The sequence below is a fragment of the Denticeps clupeoides genome, chromosome 7, assembly GCF_900700375.1.
Source record: "Denticeps clupeoides chromosome 7, fDenClu1.1, whole genome shotgun sequence".
Taxonomy (NCBI): Eukaryota; Metazoa; Chordata; class Actinopteri; order Clupeiformes; family Denticipitidae; genus Denticeps; species Denticeps clupeoides.
In genome coordinates this window covers 1,240,758-1,259,410 of record NC_041713.1, presented here as the reverse complement: position 1 = coordinate 1,259,410, position 18,653 = coordinate 1,240,758, and the positions used below count along the sequence as shown (strand labels likewise).

The window sequence follows — 18,653 nt, the reverse complement described above, 5'->3', positions numbered from 1 at the left end:
ATTCTCTAGTTGCATTGCGCTGCCCACCCCAGAAACATAAAGTATACTCCGGCTCGACATCCGCCAGCCGAATGCAGCGTGACTGCATGTTCTGAGCTGTGCAGGCACAGTGGAATATAAATAAGGCCTGCGCCTCCCTGCCGATTTCACCCTGTAGAGCGCAGCTAAGCGCAGGGCAGGCGCTGGAGCGGATGCGTAATGGTGCGGCGGCACTTTAACAGATCTCTGGCTCCCCCTACTGACCACGTAAGGTCATCGCCATTCCTCCATATCACGTCCACTCCAGTTCTGGCGGCTTTTGAGGGCCAGTATGGAGCAGAGGTCATGCTGCATTGATGTTACAGTCAGTAGTGGCAGGGACAGTCAGGGACAGGGACACGGTGGTAGTAAGTGGGGTTTGAACCTGGACTACAACCATGCTGCTGTGAATAAAAGACCTTCTCTCTTATCTTATCTCTCCTGCCGGGTTGTTGGATGCTCTCAACATATTTCACGTTTTTCACTGTTTCAGATTTACCCAGTTTCATGTTCTCTCCAACGTCGTGGTGCTTTTAAGGCTGATGTGGTCATTTTGTCGCTGAACGTGAACAGAAGTAGGTGATGAAAAATGAATTTGTTTCACAGAAGACGACGTTCCTCTAGATTTCATCTCACTTCCCTGCTCCAGAAACCCCACAGCCGTCCCAACATGCAACGCGGCGTGACGTCACGACTACAAACAATGTCCGGTATGTGTGTTGTAAACCGCAAAGTTGGTTTACGTGCTTGTAACGCGGCGTGACGTGTCGGTACTTAGTAACGACGTTAATAAAGTTTAAAAAGAGACGATGCGCGGGAATTAACGGGGACACGTGACTGAACGTTCATGTTTTTCGGACTTTTTTTTTATTTTAAAGAGCCAATGCGCGGGAATTAACGGGGACGCGGAGACACGTGACTGAACGTTCGGAGTTTTCGGACTTTTTTTTTATTTTAAAGAGCCAATGCGCGGGAATTAACGGGGACACGTGAGTGAAAGTTCCCCAGTTCCGGACCATGCGGCTGGTCGTGTGCGGGGGTACCGGCTCCGGGAAGAGCGCCGTGTGCAACACCCTGCTGGGGAGTCCCGAGTTCCCGTCCGGAACCGGACCGCATCCCGTCACCCGCTCCTGCGCCGAGCGGACGGCGCGGCTGCACGACAGGACGGTGACCGTGGTGGACACTCCCAGCACGGAGGAAGCGGACCTGGAGGACGAGTTCAGGCTGCCCCCCTCCGGCCTGGAGCCGCAGGTCTTCCTGCTGGTCACCCCGTTGGGTTTCCCCGGTGGGAAGGCGCTGCTGGCGCTGAGGACCATGGAAAAGCTCCTGGGGCAGGAGGTGGAGAAGTTCACCGTGGTTCTGTTCTCCGGAGGGGACCAGGACTGGGCCGCTGGAGAGAAGGACCGGGACATGGAGCAGGTGCTGACCCTGTGCGGCCACAGGCAGCAGGTCTTCAACAACAGGAGCGATGATCGGGCCCAGGTTCTGCAGCTGTTCAGCATCATCGATGGCCTGCTGGAGGACATGGGCTGGGTGGGGGGCACGCCTGAACAGTGTGAGTGCACCAACAGCATAGGAGAGCGTGGACCATGACCTAGATGCAAAAGCAGAATTAGTGGTTTTGCTCTTGTCTGTGATCCAGGGCTTCTGGAAGACCTTCTAACCAAGAACCAGCTTCCTGTCACCTGCGGCGAGAAATCGGGGATGCTGCACCAAGACAAGTTGGCCAACGGTAAAACAGACTTCATTTACAGTCAGTAGTGACAGGGACGGTCCCCCCCTGGAGACACTCACTCCAAGTGTCTTTCTCAGGGACACGATGGCAGTAAGTGGGGACTCTGTGCTCTTCTTGTTCATAGGCAAGTGTCTTACACACTAGACTAATACAACAACACCATTTATTTCTTAAATAGCCCAAAATGGGCTTTGACAGACCCTACAGTTGACCCTTCTGCACACAAAAAAACTCTAGGAGAGCGAAATGAAGAAAGGAAGAAACGTTGGGAAGGAGTGATATAGAGAGGGACGCCCTTCCAGGGTAGAGTGAGGGTGCAAGTGGTGTCAGTGCAGGGCTGGTGATGATTTTCTGTCCAAAAAAAGAGGAAAAAGTCCTACAGGTGCAGTGGTGGACAAGTCCATAGTGTCGTATAGAGCATCTATCCATGTTCGGAGGTGCTGGACGGCCTGGCGACCTCCGCCAGCACAGCACACGGTAACGCCACTAAATGTGCCCTCTGCTTTTATCACGTCGCCGTGGTGTGTGTGGGGACACGATTTTGCTCGGTGGCACCTTGGTGGTTTGGGGTTTGAACCCAATTTGTGTCATTTCATTTTGTTTCTTAGTCCACCATTAAAATAAATTATTCTTGAACTAACAGTGTTTTTAATAAACTGCAGTAACAAATAGGTCTTGCATCACAAACGCGGGAAGGAAGGAGGGTGGAAATGCACAAACAGGAAATGGCGAGTACGTTTCCACTAATAATCCCAGACGAACACAGCCAGGACCTCAGGAGCAGGGGTGTGACTTTGATCAGGATATTTGTACGGTTATTAGCTGTGTCGTTTTTTCCTCGTTGTTGAAGATCGCAGCGTATTTGGCCGCGTTTAGAAGTGCTTTTTCTTTTTTTTACGGTCTCTGCAGGTGAGAAGTGTGTTGAATCCGAAGGAAAGTGGTTCACCCCGACTAAATTTGAACAGTTTGCAAACATGCAGAAACAGAAAAATTGGAAACGCAGCATCCGCTTCTTCGCCATCCCCCTCTTCAGACTGATCAAGGTGAGACCTCAAGTTGTAAGGGGGATCTCTGGAGACCTCGCTTCCCGTTTCCAGCAGAAGTCCTTCGCCAGCGTGGCGGGATCTGCGCTCCGTAAGTGAAGTGCGAGGTTGTGGGTCACTTCAAATCTCTCCCCCGGTAGACGGAAATATCCTGGCCATAAGCATGTAAGAGGATCCGTTTCGGGTGATTATGTTGCCTGCGGTGTTTATGAGGACGTAAACGTGTTTTTCTGACAGCAAGGCCTCCTGACATCACCTCGCCACTACAAAGCACCAAAGGACTTGGAGCAGGTAAATCTGAATTAAACACACGTTTACAAGGTACACTGACACCTAGAGACCTAATGTACAATCTCGGTCGACCTCACCTCCAGATCCGGTCACGGGAAGTGTTCGTGTACTGGGGTGTATCTCCATATCAGTACCGATCCGACACCAGTACTTAACAAAATATTCACTTAAACACAGTTTTCTGTACTTGAAAGACAATTTAACAACTGATGTGCACATTATATTAAAACAACTTTTATGTACAGGGTGGGCCATTTATATGGATACACCTTAATAAAATGGGAATGGTTGGTGACATTGAACACATTTTATAAGTGGTCAGAAACTTGTAAATAACTCATGAAAGAATAAAGTTACGTTAAAACCAAGCACACCATTGTTTTTCTTGTGAAATTACCAATAAATTTGATGTCACATGACCCTCTTCCTATTGAAAAAACAAACGTTGGATCCAATGGCCGACTTCAAAATGGCCACTATGGTCACCACCCATCTTGAAAAGTTTCCCCCCCCTCACATATACTAATGTGCCACAAACAGGACGTTAATATCACCAACCATTCCCATTTTATTAAGGTGGATCCATATAAATGGCCCACCCTGTATATATATCTTCATCAGCTTTTTTGTTGCAACGTGTCCAAAATTAACATTTGACTAACAGAGCACCAGTCCTAAAAAAATCAAAACGTGAACCGGTTATATAAAAAAACATTCAGTCCTACCAGAGCGACCACAGTGCGGCGCTGGGAAACCCAGCACAGAGGTCGAAGTTGAATGTGGTTGAACTTTGACCTCTGTGTGTCTTGACGCTGACCCGCTGGAGATGGAGGAGCGGTTGATTATGAGTTGAGAGGAAGGAACATAATACTGTATAGACCAGTTTCTCCGATTGACAGTTATTTTAATCATTATTTTACTGATATCTGATACACGGGTCGGGTCGGGTCACCCCTAAACATATCAGTCCTTGCAGTGGGTTAAACCCAGACTTCCCCTCTCGGGGACTTCTTTATTTTTAATGTCCCATCATTTCACCACATTTAATCCAGGATGTATAGAAATCCCCTTTTTTTTTTAAATTATTATTTTTGCTCATCTAGACTAGTGCGCCTGGGAGCCCGCCAGCAGGTGAGGGGACACTCTGTCGGGTCCGTCTCTCACCGCAGTGGTTTTCAGAGCCCTGTGAAGGTGAGGACACAGACCTGTGGGACCAGGAAGGTGACCATGGTGAGGGCCCTCTGCCCCGCAGGAAGCAGGAGATTCTCCATAAAAACCACCGCAAGGCCTCCGGTAAAACCCAGCACTCCTGGAACTGTCTGGAAGTTCACTGGGAGTAAATGTTTTGGGATATAAAAGACTTTTCGTCTCCGCAGGAGAAGGAACGTGTTCAAGACCCTCAAAAGTACAAAGTGGCAATGTGAAAAGAAGGAAGAACGGGAAGATCGCTGAGGTGACAAAATTCATTCAACAAGGATGTCATTTAGTCCCCGTCCACTTGAGAACGGGTTTTTTCTAAAACGGGAACATATTAGCCCGACCTCCAACCTGACCTTTAACCCCTTACACGTCCTACATACAACAAAGGTCGAATAACGTCTCTACGCTGCACGTTTCTAGCGAAAAGACTCAAAACTAGATGCCAGGCAAGTATAGTGACAGCGCCACCTACAGGTTAAAACCTCGTCTCCATGTTGACTACAACGTTTCAGATAAGCAGTTTTTTTTTTAGAGAAGTCTTCTCATGTGGATGGGCTCTTAGTCACTAAAGCAGGTCTCAGTTTTGGTTTTTCAGATCGTGCCACTCTCCAAAAAACCAAACATTACCAGAACGAAGGTATTGAGAGTGATAGGTACTATATTTCCTGGAGTAATAATGTGACCGTTCCACTGGTGTTTTCTCACAGGTCAACCGGTCACAGAAGACCTCGTCATGTGAGTTACAGACGTCTGAGTGTAGAGATGTTGTGGTACCGAGGGACACCGGGGAACTTTTTTCCTCCCAGTGCCGGTTGCGGAGGTTCCCGTGGATGCACAAGCTAGGCAGCCGAACATCAATAAGAAGGCGGAGCCTGAGACTCTGCCGGTGACCTGTGGACCAGCCAGGGGTGTCCTGCACAAATCACGCTTTGCCAGTGGTAATGTGTGTCTGGGTGGAGGAACCATGACTGTACCATGTGGCCATTTTCCACCTTGCTCATTGGTCACGCCCCGTTCTGCTTCATCACAGGCACCATCGGCAAGTGCATTCGCACTGAGAGGAGCTGGTTTACACCGGAGGACTTCCTGAGAGAAGATGTGAACCTTGTAAATGGGTTGTGGAGGAGAGACATTCTATCCGATGGCAAGCCTCTGTCAGAACTCCTGGAGGTAAGTTGCAGTCCATATGGACATCAGTCCATCTGAAACACCAATTACTGTGTGTGAAAGAATTTATTCACATTGTCCTTGGAAAATGCAAAGAATGTGAATTTCAAAGTTTTTTTTTTTTGTGTTTTTTTTTTTTTGTACAGAAGGAGATCCTGGTGATCCATTCTGTGCTTTGTGAGTGTTTCGTTTGCAAGGGAAACCCAGTAAGTGATTGTTGCATCTTTCTGTCTCAACCTGGCAACCAAATCCAACATTAATCTGGTCAGACTGATGCCTCCATGAGGCTGAGCGCCTCAGTCTGATCAGACTGTTCCCGGTTCCGAAGGGTCATGCTGAACCTGGAATCACCAGAAATGACCGGAATCTATTGGTCTCAAAATTACAGAGGACTTTACAAGAAGCGAATGATACGGAAAGGATCGGCCTTTTCTGACCCACGGCACCACCTTGTCTGTCCCCTCTGTAGAAGGACCAGGGCAACGATGACGTGTGCTTCATCTGCGGACAGGACACGGAGCTAGTGTGCTGTGACAAGTGTCCGCGGACCTTCCACTACGCCTGCCACCTCCCCACTTTAGAGGAGTCTTCACTGGGGTGAGTTCTGCTTCAAGAGATTTCATTATAGATGATTGTAATGCGAACGTCCGGAATGTGATTAGAATTCACAACATGCTAGCAGCTCCAGCTCCTCGTCCAGGCAACGGTCATCTCTAAACTGGACTATTGTAACTCCCTCCTGGCTGGAGCTTCTGCAGTCACCATAAAACCCCTCCAGATGGTCCAAAATGTGGCCGCCCGCCTCATCTTCAACCAGCTGAAAAACCCCCACGTCCCGCCTCTTCTCACCTCTCTCCACCGGCTCCCGGTAGCTGCTCACATCCAGTTTAAATCCTTGATGCTGCCCACAGGGCTGTAAATGGAAGTTCTCCCTCTTACACCAACACACTACTAGCCAGATACACTCCTGCACGCCCTCTCAGATCTGCACACGAAACGAGACTAAAAGTAAAGTCTGCCAAGTAAAGTAAAGAATATTTCTGTGTCTGTATCTGTGCACAGTGATAAGTGGCTGTGCACCTTCTGCCTGGTGGAGAAAGTCGCCCAGCTGCAGAGTCCCATGACGCGTCAGCAGGTCCTGGACAGCCCCATCTCTACATACAAGCTGGTGAGACACGCCGTGACATCAGCGACCCTGTGTTCTTCTTCCAGACCACGTCTTTAATGTGTGTGCGTGTGTGTGTGTGTGTGTGTGTGTCACCAGCACTGCCAGTGTCTCATCCTGTGTCTGATGAAAGAAGACACAGATCTGGTGTTTCTGCAGGATCCTCTTCTGACTGTAAGTGTGTTTCCTGGTTCCGGCGATAACAGCTGATCATCCTAAACGCCGTTTTATTTCCCGTATTTGTAGACCGACGGCTACGCCGAGGTTATCAGGAGCCCCATGTGGATCGAGAAGATCACAGCCAAGCTCCTGTACGAGTACCGCTCGGTCACAGAGTTCGTCTCTGACGTCGATCTGATTTTTGAAAACTGTGCCAAGTTCCACAAGGTGAGTCCTGTTCATTAAGATCTGGTCTCGATAGTACGAGAAGTCATTAGTAACGTTCTAAAAGAATAAAAAAACACAAACATGACTAACACGACTGTGTTCTGGTGAATGTGCGCTAGCACGCACACTTGAGGGGAGGCGTGTCCGCCGTGCAGGCAACCAATCACACAGCTGCTTAACCCACAAAACCCACAAAAATTAGGTCCAGTGGTGGCCTAGCGGGGGTTAAGAAAGCGGCCCCGTAATCAGAAGGTTGCCGGTTCGATTCCCGATCTGCCAAGGTGCCACTGAGGTCCCCTTGATGAAGGTCTCGTCCCCACACACTGCTCCCCGGGCGCCTGTCATGGTGCCCACTGCTCCCCAAATGTGATGGTTAAATACAGAGGACACATTTCACCGTGTCACCGTGTGCTGTGCTGCTGTGTATCACAATGACAATCACTTTAATCCTTTAATCTTTTAAACAATAAATCCGACTTAAATATTATAGCAAGCATTGGATCTTCAGAAAAAATCACGATTAAACACTATTAATGCAAAATATTAAACTGCACAAATAAAAATTGTGATTTAGTTGGTTAAAAAATAATTTTATTGACTGTGCGGTACTTGTCTTGTTCTGTTTTCCCTTCAACAGAATAATTCTTTTGGTTTAATGGGTGCCAAGATTAAAAGGAACATCCATGAGAAATTTCAAGCCATCTTCAGCATCCAGTAGGAAGTTGACGATCATTCCAAAGCCTTTAAAATTATTACTGTATTTTTTTTAGAAATGATCTTTTGCTGTGATATTTTTGAATGTTATGTATATGTTAAACAATATTTATACTTTTTACGAGACATTTCAGGTATTTCAGTGATGTACCATCTGTAAAATGTACAACCTATATAGATCTTTGGGGGGGAAAAAATATTTCAATAAAATGTTACATATTTTGTAAAGTTGTTCTTCACTCTCTTATGCCCAATCAACCAAATAAAATGACTTATCCTGACTTAATTTTATTACCTTGTTCACATCTGGACATTTAAAAATGGTGACCCGCCTTCTGGTGACACTCCAACGTCCCACAGGATCTCAGGCCACCTCAACCATGTGTAGCTCCAGGCCACGCCCCTTTGTGGTCAGCGGCAGTAAAGAGCCAGATAGAGCCGCACTTGGAGCCACTGGGGTGGCGGCCGACCCAAACTCAGGATGGGGATGGGGTTGCAGACGCTGGAGGAGCTCCATGTAAGGAAAAGACATGAGGACACTGAGAGCAGCACAACATGATCTAATGAGCAGAATTCATGTCAATATTCCACACTTTACACGAAACCAGGGGCCCGGACTGGATGAGCGGGTTCCACGAAGTAGGTGGCATTGCTCTGCAATGAGGAAACCAGCATTCCTGCCAGACACCGACGTCCTGGGAGCGGCTAGGATGACTCCTGACGATAAACTGTGGGTGAATAAACATCTAGACGCTGAAAAGGAGGACTCCATGCTGGACTGTAAGGATCAGTAACTCCGTGCCGATATGTGTGGACGTGTAAGTTCAGTATGTTCCGGTTTCCCTTGTAGTCGAGTCTGACGAGGATGAAACCAGCGAAAAGGGAGAATCCGCTGCGATGTACCAAGAACTGGGTGAGTAGAAACGTATAAAATGGAAATGAAGTAAGAAAGCAGCATGACATTTGTGGGGTTTTTTCCCGCATTTTCCACGCAGCCGCCGTTTACACCGAGGCGTGGCGCTTCCTGCTGCTGGGGAAGCGAGGAGCCGGGAAGAGCTCGGCCGGGAACACCATCCTCGGCTGGACGGCCTTCAGCTCCGACATGACGCTCGGCAGAGTTACGGCGGCGTGCGAGCGGAAGGCCGGGGTCGTGGAGGGGAAGGGCGTGGCAGTGATTGACACACCAGGACTGAAAGGCAAGAAGGACCGAGAGATGGTGCGAGAGATCCTGAAAAGCGTCTCCCTCTACAGGCCTGGTCCTCACGTGTTCCTCATGGTTCTCCCCGTTGGGAACCTCACACGGGACGACATTCACATCAACAAGCTTGTAGAGAAGATGTTTGGAAAGAAGGTTTGGAACTACACCATCGTCTTGTTCACCCACGGTGACCGGCTGGAGGGGGCGGCCCTGAACGACATCATCAGCAGCGCCGACGTGGAGCTGCGAGAGTTCATCAGGAAGTGCAGCGGAGGGTATGTTGTCTTCAACAATAAGGACATGAGGGACCGTTCACAGGTGACCAGGCTCCTGGCCAAGATCGAGACGCTGGTGGCCATCAACGGCAACGGCTGCTACACAACCGCGCTGTATCCCAGGACAGAGAGGAAGGTCCGAGAGAAGCAGGAGAAGATCCTGGAGGAGAACAAGGAGGAGATCATGGGAAAGGAGAAGGAGATTGACTCCCTTTACCGGGGTGAAGAGCTAGAGAAAAAGAAGCTGGAGTTCTGGAGATCGGTAGATGAAGACACACGGAAGCAAGCGGAGATGAGGAAAGTGAAAATTATAAAGTCCAAAAAACACGATTGAAAAGCTGAACAACTTTTAATACTTAATCAGTATTTATAATGTGATTTTTTTACCGCATTATACACCATTTTAAAATTCTTTGTCTACTACTGATTCTGGAAATGCTGCTTTTATGGTAGACCATGGTGTCCTGATCTCCCGTTTGGAGCATGGTGTTGAAATGAAAGGGCCTGGTTTAAATCCTGTTTGAGTGAGAGAGCTTTTATGGTTAGGCTCCGTGACATGTGTCACTTTCACATTTGGTCCCTCAGGGCTCCGTCCTTGGCCCTGTTCTTTTTTCAATGTGTGTGTTCCATTTGAAATAAAAATGAAATTTAAAATATGTAATCTTGTTGCACTGATATGCAGATACTATGGTGAAGTGTGATTACACAGCAACTTATTGGACTGTTTGGAAGATGTTAAGGCATGGATGTCCTTAAATGTTCTAACTTTGAATATTGTGAATAGTTTTTGGACCCCTTGAACCCCACAACTTTGTAAAGGTCGTCCATGCCTTCATTTCTTCTGTGCAGCTCGACTTTTAACTGGCTCTCGTAAGCAGGATCAGATGTCACCCATATTGGCTGATTGTACTCTTTATTTTAATCTTTTAAGACACTCCCACTGGATCACTAAAACCAGATGAATAAATGCTCCTCACTGTTCCAAGGTTCAGATTAAAACGGGGTGGTGACCCTTTTCAACATTAGACAGGGTTTTTGATTTTTCTGATATCAGTTATTGTTGTTTTATAAATAAAATGGACTTATTCATCATACTTCCATTTACTGTAACACTTATGTTCCTCTGCTGGGAGGGATGAACTCGGTTCTCCAAAAACATCTGCCATCATTTGTTATGATGGTGGTGATTGAGGACCTGCACAAATCATCACCAAACCTGCGTTTACACCGGTTGCAGGCTGTCTTCACGCCAATTTACACCAAGATTTACACCAGTTGCAGGCTGTCTTCATCCTGTTTCTTTTGGTGCATTTTGAGGGGCTGATTGGAGGTATCTTCTGGGACCGGAGACCGGGTCTTTAAAGAGACGAGGCGGTACCGCGAACCAGAAGAGCACTTTCTGGCCCGGCACTTCCAGCTCACACCATTACCGCTCCCCTGGGGGCGTGACCTCCAGCCGGCGTCGGGAGGTGCAGAGGCTCATGCCGGGCCCTGATCCGTCTGTCTGGCGTTCATTCCGTGTAGTTTTTCTTTTACAATTCTTTCTTTTTATATTATTTGTGAATAAATATACTTTCCAAATCTCGGCCGTAGTTGCATTTTGCTTCTTTGTCTACGTCCCCACAACACCCGCTCCGTATCGCACCTTCTCTGATTATTTGCCCACTATAATGCGGGCTCCACCCCCCCACTCGCTGTCAATGGCGTTTGCTTCAAGCCACACCCTCCGCCGCTGATTACACTGTTTGTTTTAATCCGCTCATGGCGCAACCCTGGCGAACGTGAGTCACGTCTGATCGATTTTCTTCCGCTGATGAAGGTCTGGACGGCGCGGTGCTGCACCGCTGTGTGAAATGCCCTGTTGTCGGTGGGTGTGAAACATCAACACGGCTGTCACAAGACAGGGCGGGGCGGGAAGTCGAGGCGAGGCGAGGCGAGGCGAGGGTGGACTTTAACCATGCAGAAAAACCGGTACACCATAAACTGCTCCGGCGCACTCATCACATCTCCAGACCTCCTTCACACCTTCAGCGCCGCCTCTGTAAGTCCACAAATGTTTGGTGTCTAACCTTCTCAGCGCTTCTTCTGGGATTCCTTGTAAACTTCCGAGCTCTTCAGATTCCGATTGAGGGAAATCTGAACTGGGCTCCTCCTCTCCTTGTTTCAGGAAGAATGAAGCGTCACATTTCGTACCGCAGCAACTTTTTTTCAGCACCGTAGTCATCTGGAGCAGAAGGCCGGCGTGATGGGCTGCAAGGTGGAGTTTGTGGCTTCTGTGCTGGTTTTACTGGTGGCCCTCATAATAGGCGCCGGGATGCTGTTCGGAGGAACTGGGGGAAGTTCTGAGCAGACGTTGCCGTGGACACAGGGGACTTTCGACTGGCTGGGGTGTGCAGGCTTAATACTGAGGACCACGGCGTGGGGGGCCGCGGTGGGGCTGGTTTATGGGGTCACCGCGGTCGCGGCCGTCTGGGCTGCTGAGCTGCTGTCTACTTCGGAAGGTTTGGTGTCCACGGTGGTCCGGATCCCTCTCTTGGGCCTGCTGATTGGAGGCGGAGCAGGAGCGGCAGAGGGGGCCGCGCTGGTGGCAGAAGTTGCGTGGCCCTTCGGGAAGGCCCTGAAGAGCGGGATGAACGGTGCCGCGGCCGGCGGAAGGGTGGCCATATTCGCAGGGGTGGCCGTCGGTGGGGCCATCTGCACTCTGGCCGCCGTGGCAGTCAGGAACATGGCCAGGGGTCAGGGGCTGAGGACGGCCCCCCTCATCACTGTCTCAGTGGTTTTTGGGGCGCTAAGGATGGTCCTGAGTTTTGCCCCTGGATGTCTGGCGGCCGGGGCGTTTGCGGGGTCCTTTCTTGGGACGGTGAAGAACTCCCAGGATGTGCTGGTTGTCATGGCGACAGTGCTGGGAAGCCTTGCCGGAGCGAGGTGGCTGGGTGGCGCCCCCCCACGTCTGGACGAGGAGGAGCTTCTCACGGTTAAATATATAGCTGGGGGGCTGTCTGGGGCCGTCTCGGCTCTGTGCGGACTGTCCTGTGCGGGTCTTCATTATCAGGTCTCCTTGATCCTGGCTGGGGTGCTGGCAGGAGCAGCCATGGCCTATTTCTTCTGGGCCACCGGGGAGGTCATCTGTCACTCTCTGGCAGACGTTGTGGAGAAACTGTTAGGAGCCGTCAGCTTCAGTACACACTACAGCCATGGAGGAAGTGGGAAACCACTGCTGTAACCTGACAATGCTCTATTATTACCGGTCAATCACCAGTTATTTATTAAACCTTTTGTGAATAAAATATCTGATGACAACACTTGTCTATAGTGTCTCTTTGTCACACATAAAATAATCAAATACGTTGTTTTGTTTTTTTTGGAAATACACTTTTTCAATTGTATTCACATAAACTGACATAAACCAGGTCTTCCTGTGGCCATAATGATAAAAAAGACAAATCCCCTGAAATACTTCCAGAACATTCATTTAAAACTAAAACAGAGAACACGTTTCATTACGTAATAAAACATTTTTGATAGTTCACATTTGCTGCAAATGATCGAGCAGAAGAAACAAGCGGCTGACTGACAGCCGAAACTCACACAGACCCGTCAAAAGCGGGGGGCGGTACATACGTCCATGCCAGCTTTCCATTGGCGAACGTATTTGAATGATTTGACTCTTCACCAATAGAATTGACGTAAGTGCTTCCGTGTCCCACATGATTGGTCCGCGACCACCCGGACATGGAGGTTCGTTTTGTCGACAGTTTCGTGGAGCGCGATGGCCTCTGACGGCGTCAAATTCGCGCAGGTTTTCTCTTACGAGAGCCTCGTTCACGCCGTGGCCGGAGCAGCGGTACGTGTTGTTCAAACCCCCGTCATTTACTCAGCTCGTTGCGAGACGAATTAATAAGGCGGCGCCTGTTCCCCCCGCACAGGGCGGCGTGGCCGCGATGAGCGTCTTCTACCCGCTGGACACGGCGCGACTGCGGCTGCAAGGTACGACCCTTCCGGAGCCAAACCAGTAACCACGGACACCTTCACGTAATAATCTGTTAAAAACATTCTGTAGGTTCACTGCTTATTAAAAGTGATTTTTATAAGGGCAGTGGTGGTCTAGCGGTTAAGGAAGCGGCCCTGTAATCAGAAGGTTGCTGGTTCGAATCCCGATCCGCCAAGGTGCCACTGAGGTGCCACTGAGTAAAGCACCGTCCCCACACACTGTCCCCTGTCATGGTGCCCACTGCTCACCACTGGGGCAGTGGTGGCCTAGCGGTTAAGGAAGCGACCCTGTAATCAGAAGGTTGCCGGTTCGAATCCCGGTCCGCCAAGGTGCCACTGAGGTGCCACTGAGCAAAGCACCGTCCCCACACACTGCTCCCCTGTCATGGCTGCCCACTGCTCACTCAGGGTGATGGTTAAATGCAAAGGACAAATTTCGCTGTGTGCACCGTGTGCTGTGCTGCTGTGTATCACGTGCGACAATCACTTCACTTAAAAAAAAAAAAAAAAAAAAAAAAAAAAAAGTTCTGCTCATTAATGTGTTTTTATAAAAGTCCCCCTGGAGACTGTGTCCTGCTCAGGGACACGATGGCATGAAGTGGGGTCCATCAGGCCACCACCCCTCTCGTAACGAGTTAATTTGAGGGGGGACATGGCGCCACGTGACGTCAGCGGGGACGTGCGCCAGTGGTTTGTGTTTCATGTGATTCGTGTTCCTAGTGGACGAGAAGAGGACGTCCCGGTCGACGCCAGCCATCCTGGCAGAGATCGTGAAGGAAGAGGGACTGTAAGTGAATCCCCCGGTGCATTGTGGGATGTCACGTGACCGGCCGCTCACCGTCTCCCCCTCCGTCCTCAGCCTGGCTCCTTACAGAGGCTGGTTCCCCGTCATCTGCAGCCTCTGCTGCTCCAACTTCGTCTACTTCTACTGCTTCCACAGCCTGAAGGCCAGCTGGCTGCACGGCCAGCGCGTCACCGCGGGAAAGGACCTCGCCGCCGGCGTCATGGCCGGTCAGTGCTGCCGGTCACCAGCCATAAAAAGCAGCAGAAACCCACTTGTTTAGTATTTCAAAAGTATTTCAAACGAGTAACACACGCTCGCTCACACACGCTCGCTCACACACACACACACGCTCGCACACACACACACACACACGCTCGCTCACACACACACACACACACGCTCGCTCACACACACACACACGCTCGCACACACACACACACACGCTCGCACACACACACACACACGCTCGCACACACACACACACACTCGCACACACACACACACACCACACACACTCCCTCACACACACACTCGCACACACACAACACAATCGCACACAACACACACGCTCACCCACACACACTCGCACACACACGCTCGCACACACACACACGCTCGCCACACACACACACACACACGCTCGCTCTCACACACACACACCCACGCTCGCACCACACACACGCTCGCACACACACACACACACACGCTCGCACACACACACACACACGCTCGCACACACACACACGCTCGCTCACACACACACACACACACACACGCTCGCTCACACACACTCGCACACACACTCGCACACACACACACACTCGCACACACACACACGCTCGCACACACACACGCTCGCACACACACACACACACGCTCGCACACACACACACACACCACACGCACACACACACGCTCGCACACACACACACTCTCACACACACACACGCTCGCACACACACACACACGCTCTCACACACACACACACACACGCTCGCACACACGCTCGCACACACGCTCGCACACACGCTCGCACACACTCGCACACACACTCGCACACACACTCGCACACACACACGCTCGCACACACACACGCTCGCACACACACACGCTCGCACACACACACACACACGCTCGCACACACACACACACACTCGCACTCACACACACACACACGCTCGCTCACACACACACACGCTTGCTCACACACACACACACACACGCTTGCTCACACACACACACACTCATTCACACACACACACACTCATTCACACACTCATTCACACACACACACACACACTCATTCACTCGCACACGCACACACTCATTCACGCACTCGCACGCACACACTCGCACACACACGCACACACACGCACACACTCGCACACACTCACATTCACACACTCACATTCACACACGCACACTCGCGCACACACTCGCACACACACGCACACACACGCACACTCGCGCACACACACGCACACACTCATTCGCACGCACTCGCACGCACACACGCACTCGCACGCACACACGCACTCGCACGCACACACACACACACACTCATTCACACTCTCACTCATTTACACACACACTCACACTCACTCACTCACTGCTTCTTCCCCCTCTCGCTGTAGGTGTGGTGAACGTCTTGGTGACCACGCCCCTCTGGGTTGTCAATACTAGGCTGAAGCTGCAGGGGGCGAAGTTCCGCAACGCAGACATCCGCCCCACTGATTACGAGGGCATTGTGGGTACGGGCGTCGGCTCACGTCTTTAAACTTTTGGCTTTGTAAAGATACGAGAGTTTCACTTTTGCACGTGTGTTTGCAGCAGCGTGATGTGAAGCTGCATTCTTTAAAATCAAAGAATACGGCGTCATTTTTAATAGATTCATTTTTTAAATTCACGTTTCTTACACCCCGCGCAGAGACGTGACCTGAAATAAAATCTACTCGTTAAAATCTGTTTCCATCTGAAGTCATGGTCACTTCCTGTTTACGTGTCACAAGGACAGCAGATCACATGCAGTGTCACCCTCAGCTGTGTATTCTCTCTCTGTCCCTGTGTCTCTCCGTCTCTGTCCCTGTGTCTCTCCGTCTCTGTCCCCGTCTCTCTATGTCCCCATCTCTCTCAATCTTTGACTCTCTGTCTCTGTCCCCGTGTCTCTCTGTCCCCATCTCTCTCCATCCCTGACTCTGTCTCTGTCCCCGTCTCTCCTCGTCCCTGTCTCTCTCTGTCCCTGACTCTCTGTCTCTGTCCCCGTCTCTCCTTGTCCCTGTCTCTCTGTCTCTGTCCCCGTCTCTCCTCGTCCCTGTCTCTCTGTCTCTGTCCCCGTCTCTCTCTGTCCCCGTCTCTCCTCGTCCCGTCTCTCTCTGTCCCTGACTCTGTCTTTTTCCAAGTCTCCCTCTATCCCCATCTCTCTCCATCCCTGACTCTCTGTCTCTGTCCCTGTCTCTCCTCGTCCCCGTCTCTCTCTGTCCCTGACTCTCTGTCTCTGTCCCCGTCTCTCCTCGTCCCTCTCTGTCCCTGACTCTCTGTCTCTGTCCCCGTCTCTCCTCGTCCCTCTCTGTCCCCGACTCTCTGTCTCTGTCCCAGTCTCTCTCCATCCCTGACTCTCTGTCTCTGTCCCCGTCTCTCCTCGTCCCCGTCTCTCTCTGTCCCTGACTCTCTGTCTCTGTCCCAGTCTCTCTCTGTCCCCGTCTCTCCTCGTCCCGTCTCTCTCTGTCCCTGACTCTGTCTTTTTCCAAGTCTCCCTCTATCCCCATCTCTCTCCATCCCTGACTCTCTGTCTCTGTCTCTCCTCGTCCCCGTCTCTCTCTGTCCCTGACTCTCTGTCTCTGTCCCCGTCTCTCCTCGTCCCTCTCTGTCCCTGACTCTCTGTCTCTGTCCCAGTCTCTCTCTGTCCCCGTCTCTCCTCGTCCCGTCTCTCTCTGTCCCTGACTCTCTGTCTCTGTCCCCGTCTCTCCTCGTCCCCGTCTCTCTCCGTCCCTGACTCTCTGTCTCCGTCCCCGTCTCTCTGTCCCTCTCTGTTAGACGCCTTCGTGCGGATCGTGCAGGACGAGGGCGCGGGCGCTCTGTGGAACGGCACCTTCCCGTCTCTGCTGCTGGTGCTGAACCCGGCTGTGCAGTTCATGATCTACGAGGGCTTGAAGAGGCAGCTGAGGCGGGGTCTCCTCAGGGAGGTGAGGGCCACGTGTCGGGCCCCCGGGCCGCTTCCGGCTCCAGCCGGGTGTGTCGTTGTGACGCTCTGGTCCTCGCCGTCCAGCCTTTAGGACAGCAGCTGCCATTTGAGCTTGAGGAAATGTCTGTTTCTGTCCAGAAGACACGAGGACAGCTGCCAGAGGCTCCAGGAGGTCACGTTCCATTTTTTTCCCCCACACAGCTGTCCTCGACGGAGGTGTTTCTCATCGGCGCCGTTGCCAAGGCGGTCGCCACCACCGCGACGTACCCGCTGCAGACGGCGCAGTCCATCCTGCGGGTGAGTGGCTCCCGACCGCGTCTCCCCGAAAAGCCGCGTAGCGCCTCAACTGTCCTGCCGCTCCTCAGTTCGGCGGACACCGGGCGGCGGCTGCGCGGGGGTCCCGGCTGCTGAGCGGCCTGAGGGGCGTGGCCTACCTGCTGGTCAGCAGGGTCAGGTGGGCGTGCACCGTCTGAAGCATGATTGATTGAGAGGGGAACGGAGCGCCGTTTGGACAGGATCTCGTTTGGTTTCAGGACGTACGGCGTGCTGGGACTCTTCAAGGGTCTGGAGGCCAAGCTGCTGCAGACCGTCCTCACCGCGGCCCTCATGTTTCTCATCTACGAGAACATCGCCAGTGCAACCTTCAGCATTATGGGGGTGAAGAGACCGCTGGCAAGACGATGAGGCCGGGCGAACTCCCCATATTCCTCACTGCAGACCAGGAACGTCCCACAAGACCTGCGCTTTCGGAGATCCATTATACAACTTGGTTCTTAAACCTGCTCATTTTTATCTGCCTCCAACACGTTCGTATTTAACGAACATAATGTACCTACTTTCTGGGTAAGAAGTGGAGTGTTGGACAAACACCATTCCGGGCAGCTCTGCTGTGTGGCAGGAACGAAAATAAAGTTCATTTTTCATCGACGCTCTGTTGCTTTGTTCCGGCCGCCACCACCAGGTGGCGTCCCAGCCTCGTTCACTTCGTCAAGATGCGGCATCGTTTTCGCTGTATTGCGCGGTATGAAATACTCCTCGAGTCTGGTGAATCGACAGGTATTTAAATGAACGCCGGTTCCCTTTTACAACACGTGGTACAAAGAATAAACGACCATAAAGAGTGAAAATAAGGAAATGAACTTAAAAACAGGCAATCCAGTGCAAACCAGCTACATGCAGTTCTAGGGGTTCTTATCGAGTTCAAGTTCATCCATCAAGCTGCAGAAGCGTTTTTGTTGTCTTTCTTAAGAAAAAAAATGTGTTTCTTAACCTTCTACTCTTGTGTAGAAATAAATGTAGAAAAAAATGAATTCAGAACATTTTCATTTATTTCCCGAAATGTATTAAGCGGTACATTTACTTTCATGACACGGATGTTCTGGTCTTTTCGACATTTTCATCGCCAAATTAACCAGAGGAATAAACATCATTTTTTCTGGTTCACTTCGGGAGAAACGCTGTGAAATCTGTGCGTCGCTATTGGTGACGCCGCCAGACGGCGGCCG

The 18,653-nt window shown here is 50.9% G+C and overlaps 3 protein-coding genes across 4 annotated transcripts; all 3 read left to right on the top strand.

Annotated features, from left to right (window-relative positions):
* The first annotated feature begins 700 nt into the window (after positions 1-700).
* On the top strand, positions 701-10,778 carry LOC114793743 (uncharacterized). The gene is made up of 18 exons (XM_028985876.1): positions 701-1,573; positions 1,661-1,750; positions 2,663-2,887; positions 3,038-3,087; positions 4,191-4,380; positions 4,464-4,540; positions 4,995-5,022; positions 5,094-5,225; positions 5,318-5,457; positions 5,601-5,660; positions 5,924-6,051; positions 6,517-6,622; positions 6,719-6,793; positions 6,866-7,006; positions 7,644-7,720; positions 8,292-8,500; positions 8,571-8,633; positions 8,716-10,778. The coding sequence occupies exons 1-18, from the start codon at positions 1,036-1,038 to the stop codon at positions 9,525-9,527; spliced, it is 3,141 nt and encodes a 1,046-aa protein (XP_028841709.1). The 5' UTR covers positions 701-1,035; the 3' UTR covers positions 9,528-10,778.
* Positions 10,779-10,853: 75 nt separating this feature from the next.
* On the top strand, positions 10,854-12,493 carry LOC114794535 (uncharacterized). The gene is made up of 2 exons (XM_028987157.1): positions 10,854-11,234; positions 11,361-12,493. The coding sequence occupies exon 2, from the start codon at positions 11,439-11,441 to the stop codon at positions 12,414-12,416; it is 978 nt and encodes a 325-aa protein (XP_028842990.1). The 5' UTR covers positions 10,854-11,234; positions 11,361-11,438; the 3' UTR covers positions 12,417-12,493.
* Positions 12,494-12,920: 427 nt separating this feature from the next.
* On the top strand, positions 12,921-18,075 carry slc25a17 (solute carrier family 25 member 17). Of its 2 annotated transcripts, XM_028986613.1 has the most exons (9): positions 12,921-13,037; positions 13,120-13,180; positions 13,904-13,970; positions 14,043-14,194; positions 15,602-15,718; positions 17,001-17,149; positions 17,350-17,445; positions 17,514-17,602; positions 17,682-17,957. In XM_028986613.1, the coding sequence occupies exons 1-9, from the start codon at positions 12,963-12,965 to the stop codon at positions 17,830-17,832; spliced, it is 957 nt and encodes a 318-aa protein (XP_028842446.1). In that variant the 5' UTR covers positions 12,921-12,962; the 3' UTR covers positions 17,833-17,957. The 2 variants fall into 2 exon arrangements, with proteins under 2 accessions (XP_028842446.1, XP_028842445.1); XM_028986612.1 differs by lacking the exon at positions 17,514-17,602 and having other exon boundaries at positions 17,682-18,075.
* Positions 18,076-18,653: the final 578 nt, after the last annotated feature.

Bases quoted from the DNA above. Each gene is read 5' to 3' on its own strand.
- slc25a17 (XM_028986612.1), top strand. From the start codon at position 12,963: ATGGCCTCTGACGGCGTCAAATTCGCGCAGGTTTTCTCTTACGAGAGC. The intron at 13,038-13,119 runs GTACGTGTTGTT...CCCCCCGCACAG, and splicing joins ACGCCGTGGCCGGAGCAGCG to GGCGGCGTGGCCGCGATGAG. The intron at 13,971-14,042 runs GTAAGTGAATCC...CTCCGTCCTCAG, and splicing joins ATCGTGAAGGAAGAGGGACT to CCTGGCTCCTTACAGAGGCT.
- LOC114794535 (XM_028987157.1), top strand. From the start codon at position 11,439: ATGGGCTGCAAGGTGGAGTTTGTGGCTTCTGTGCTGGTTTTACTGGTG.
- LOC114793743 (XM_028985876.1), top strand. From the start codon at position 1,036: ATGCGGCTGGTCGTGTGCGGGGGTACCGGCTCCGGGAAGAGCGCCGTG. The intron at 8,501-8,570 runs GTAAGGATCAGT...TTTCCCTTGTAG, and splicing joins GGAGGACTCCATGCTGGACT to TCGAGTCTGACGAGGATGAA. The intron at 8,634-8,715 runs GTGAGTAGAAAC...TTTTCCACGCAG, and splicing joins TGCGATGTACCAAGAACTGG to CCGCCGTTTACACCGAGGCG.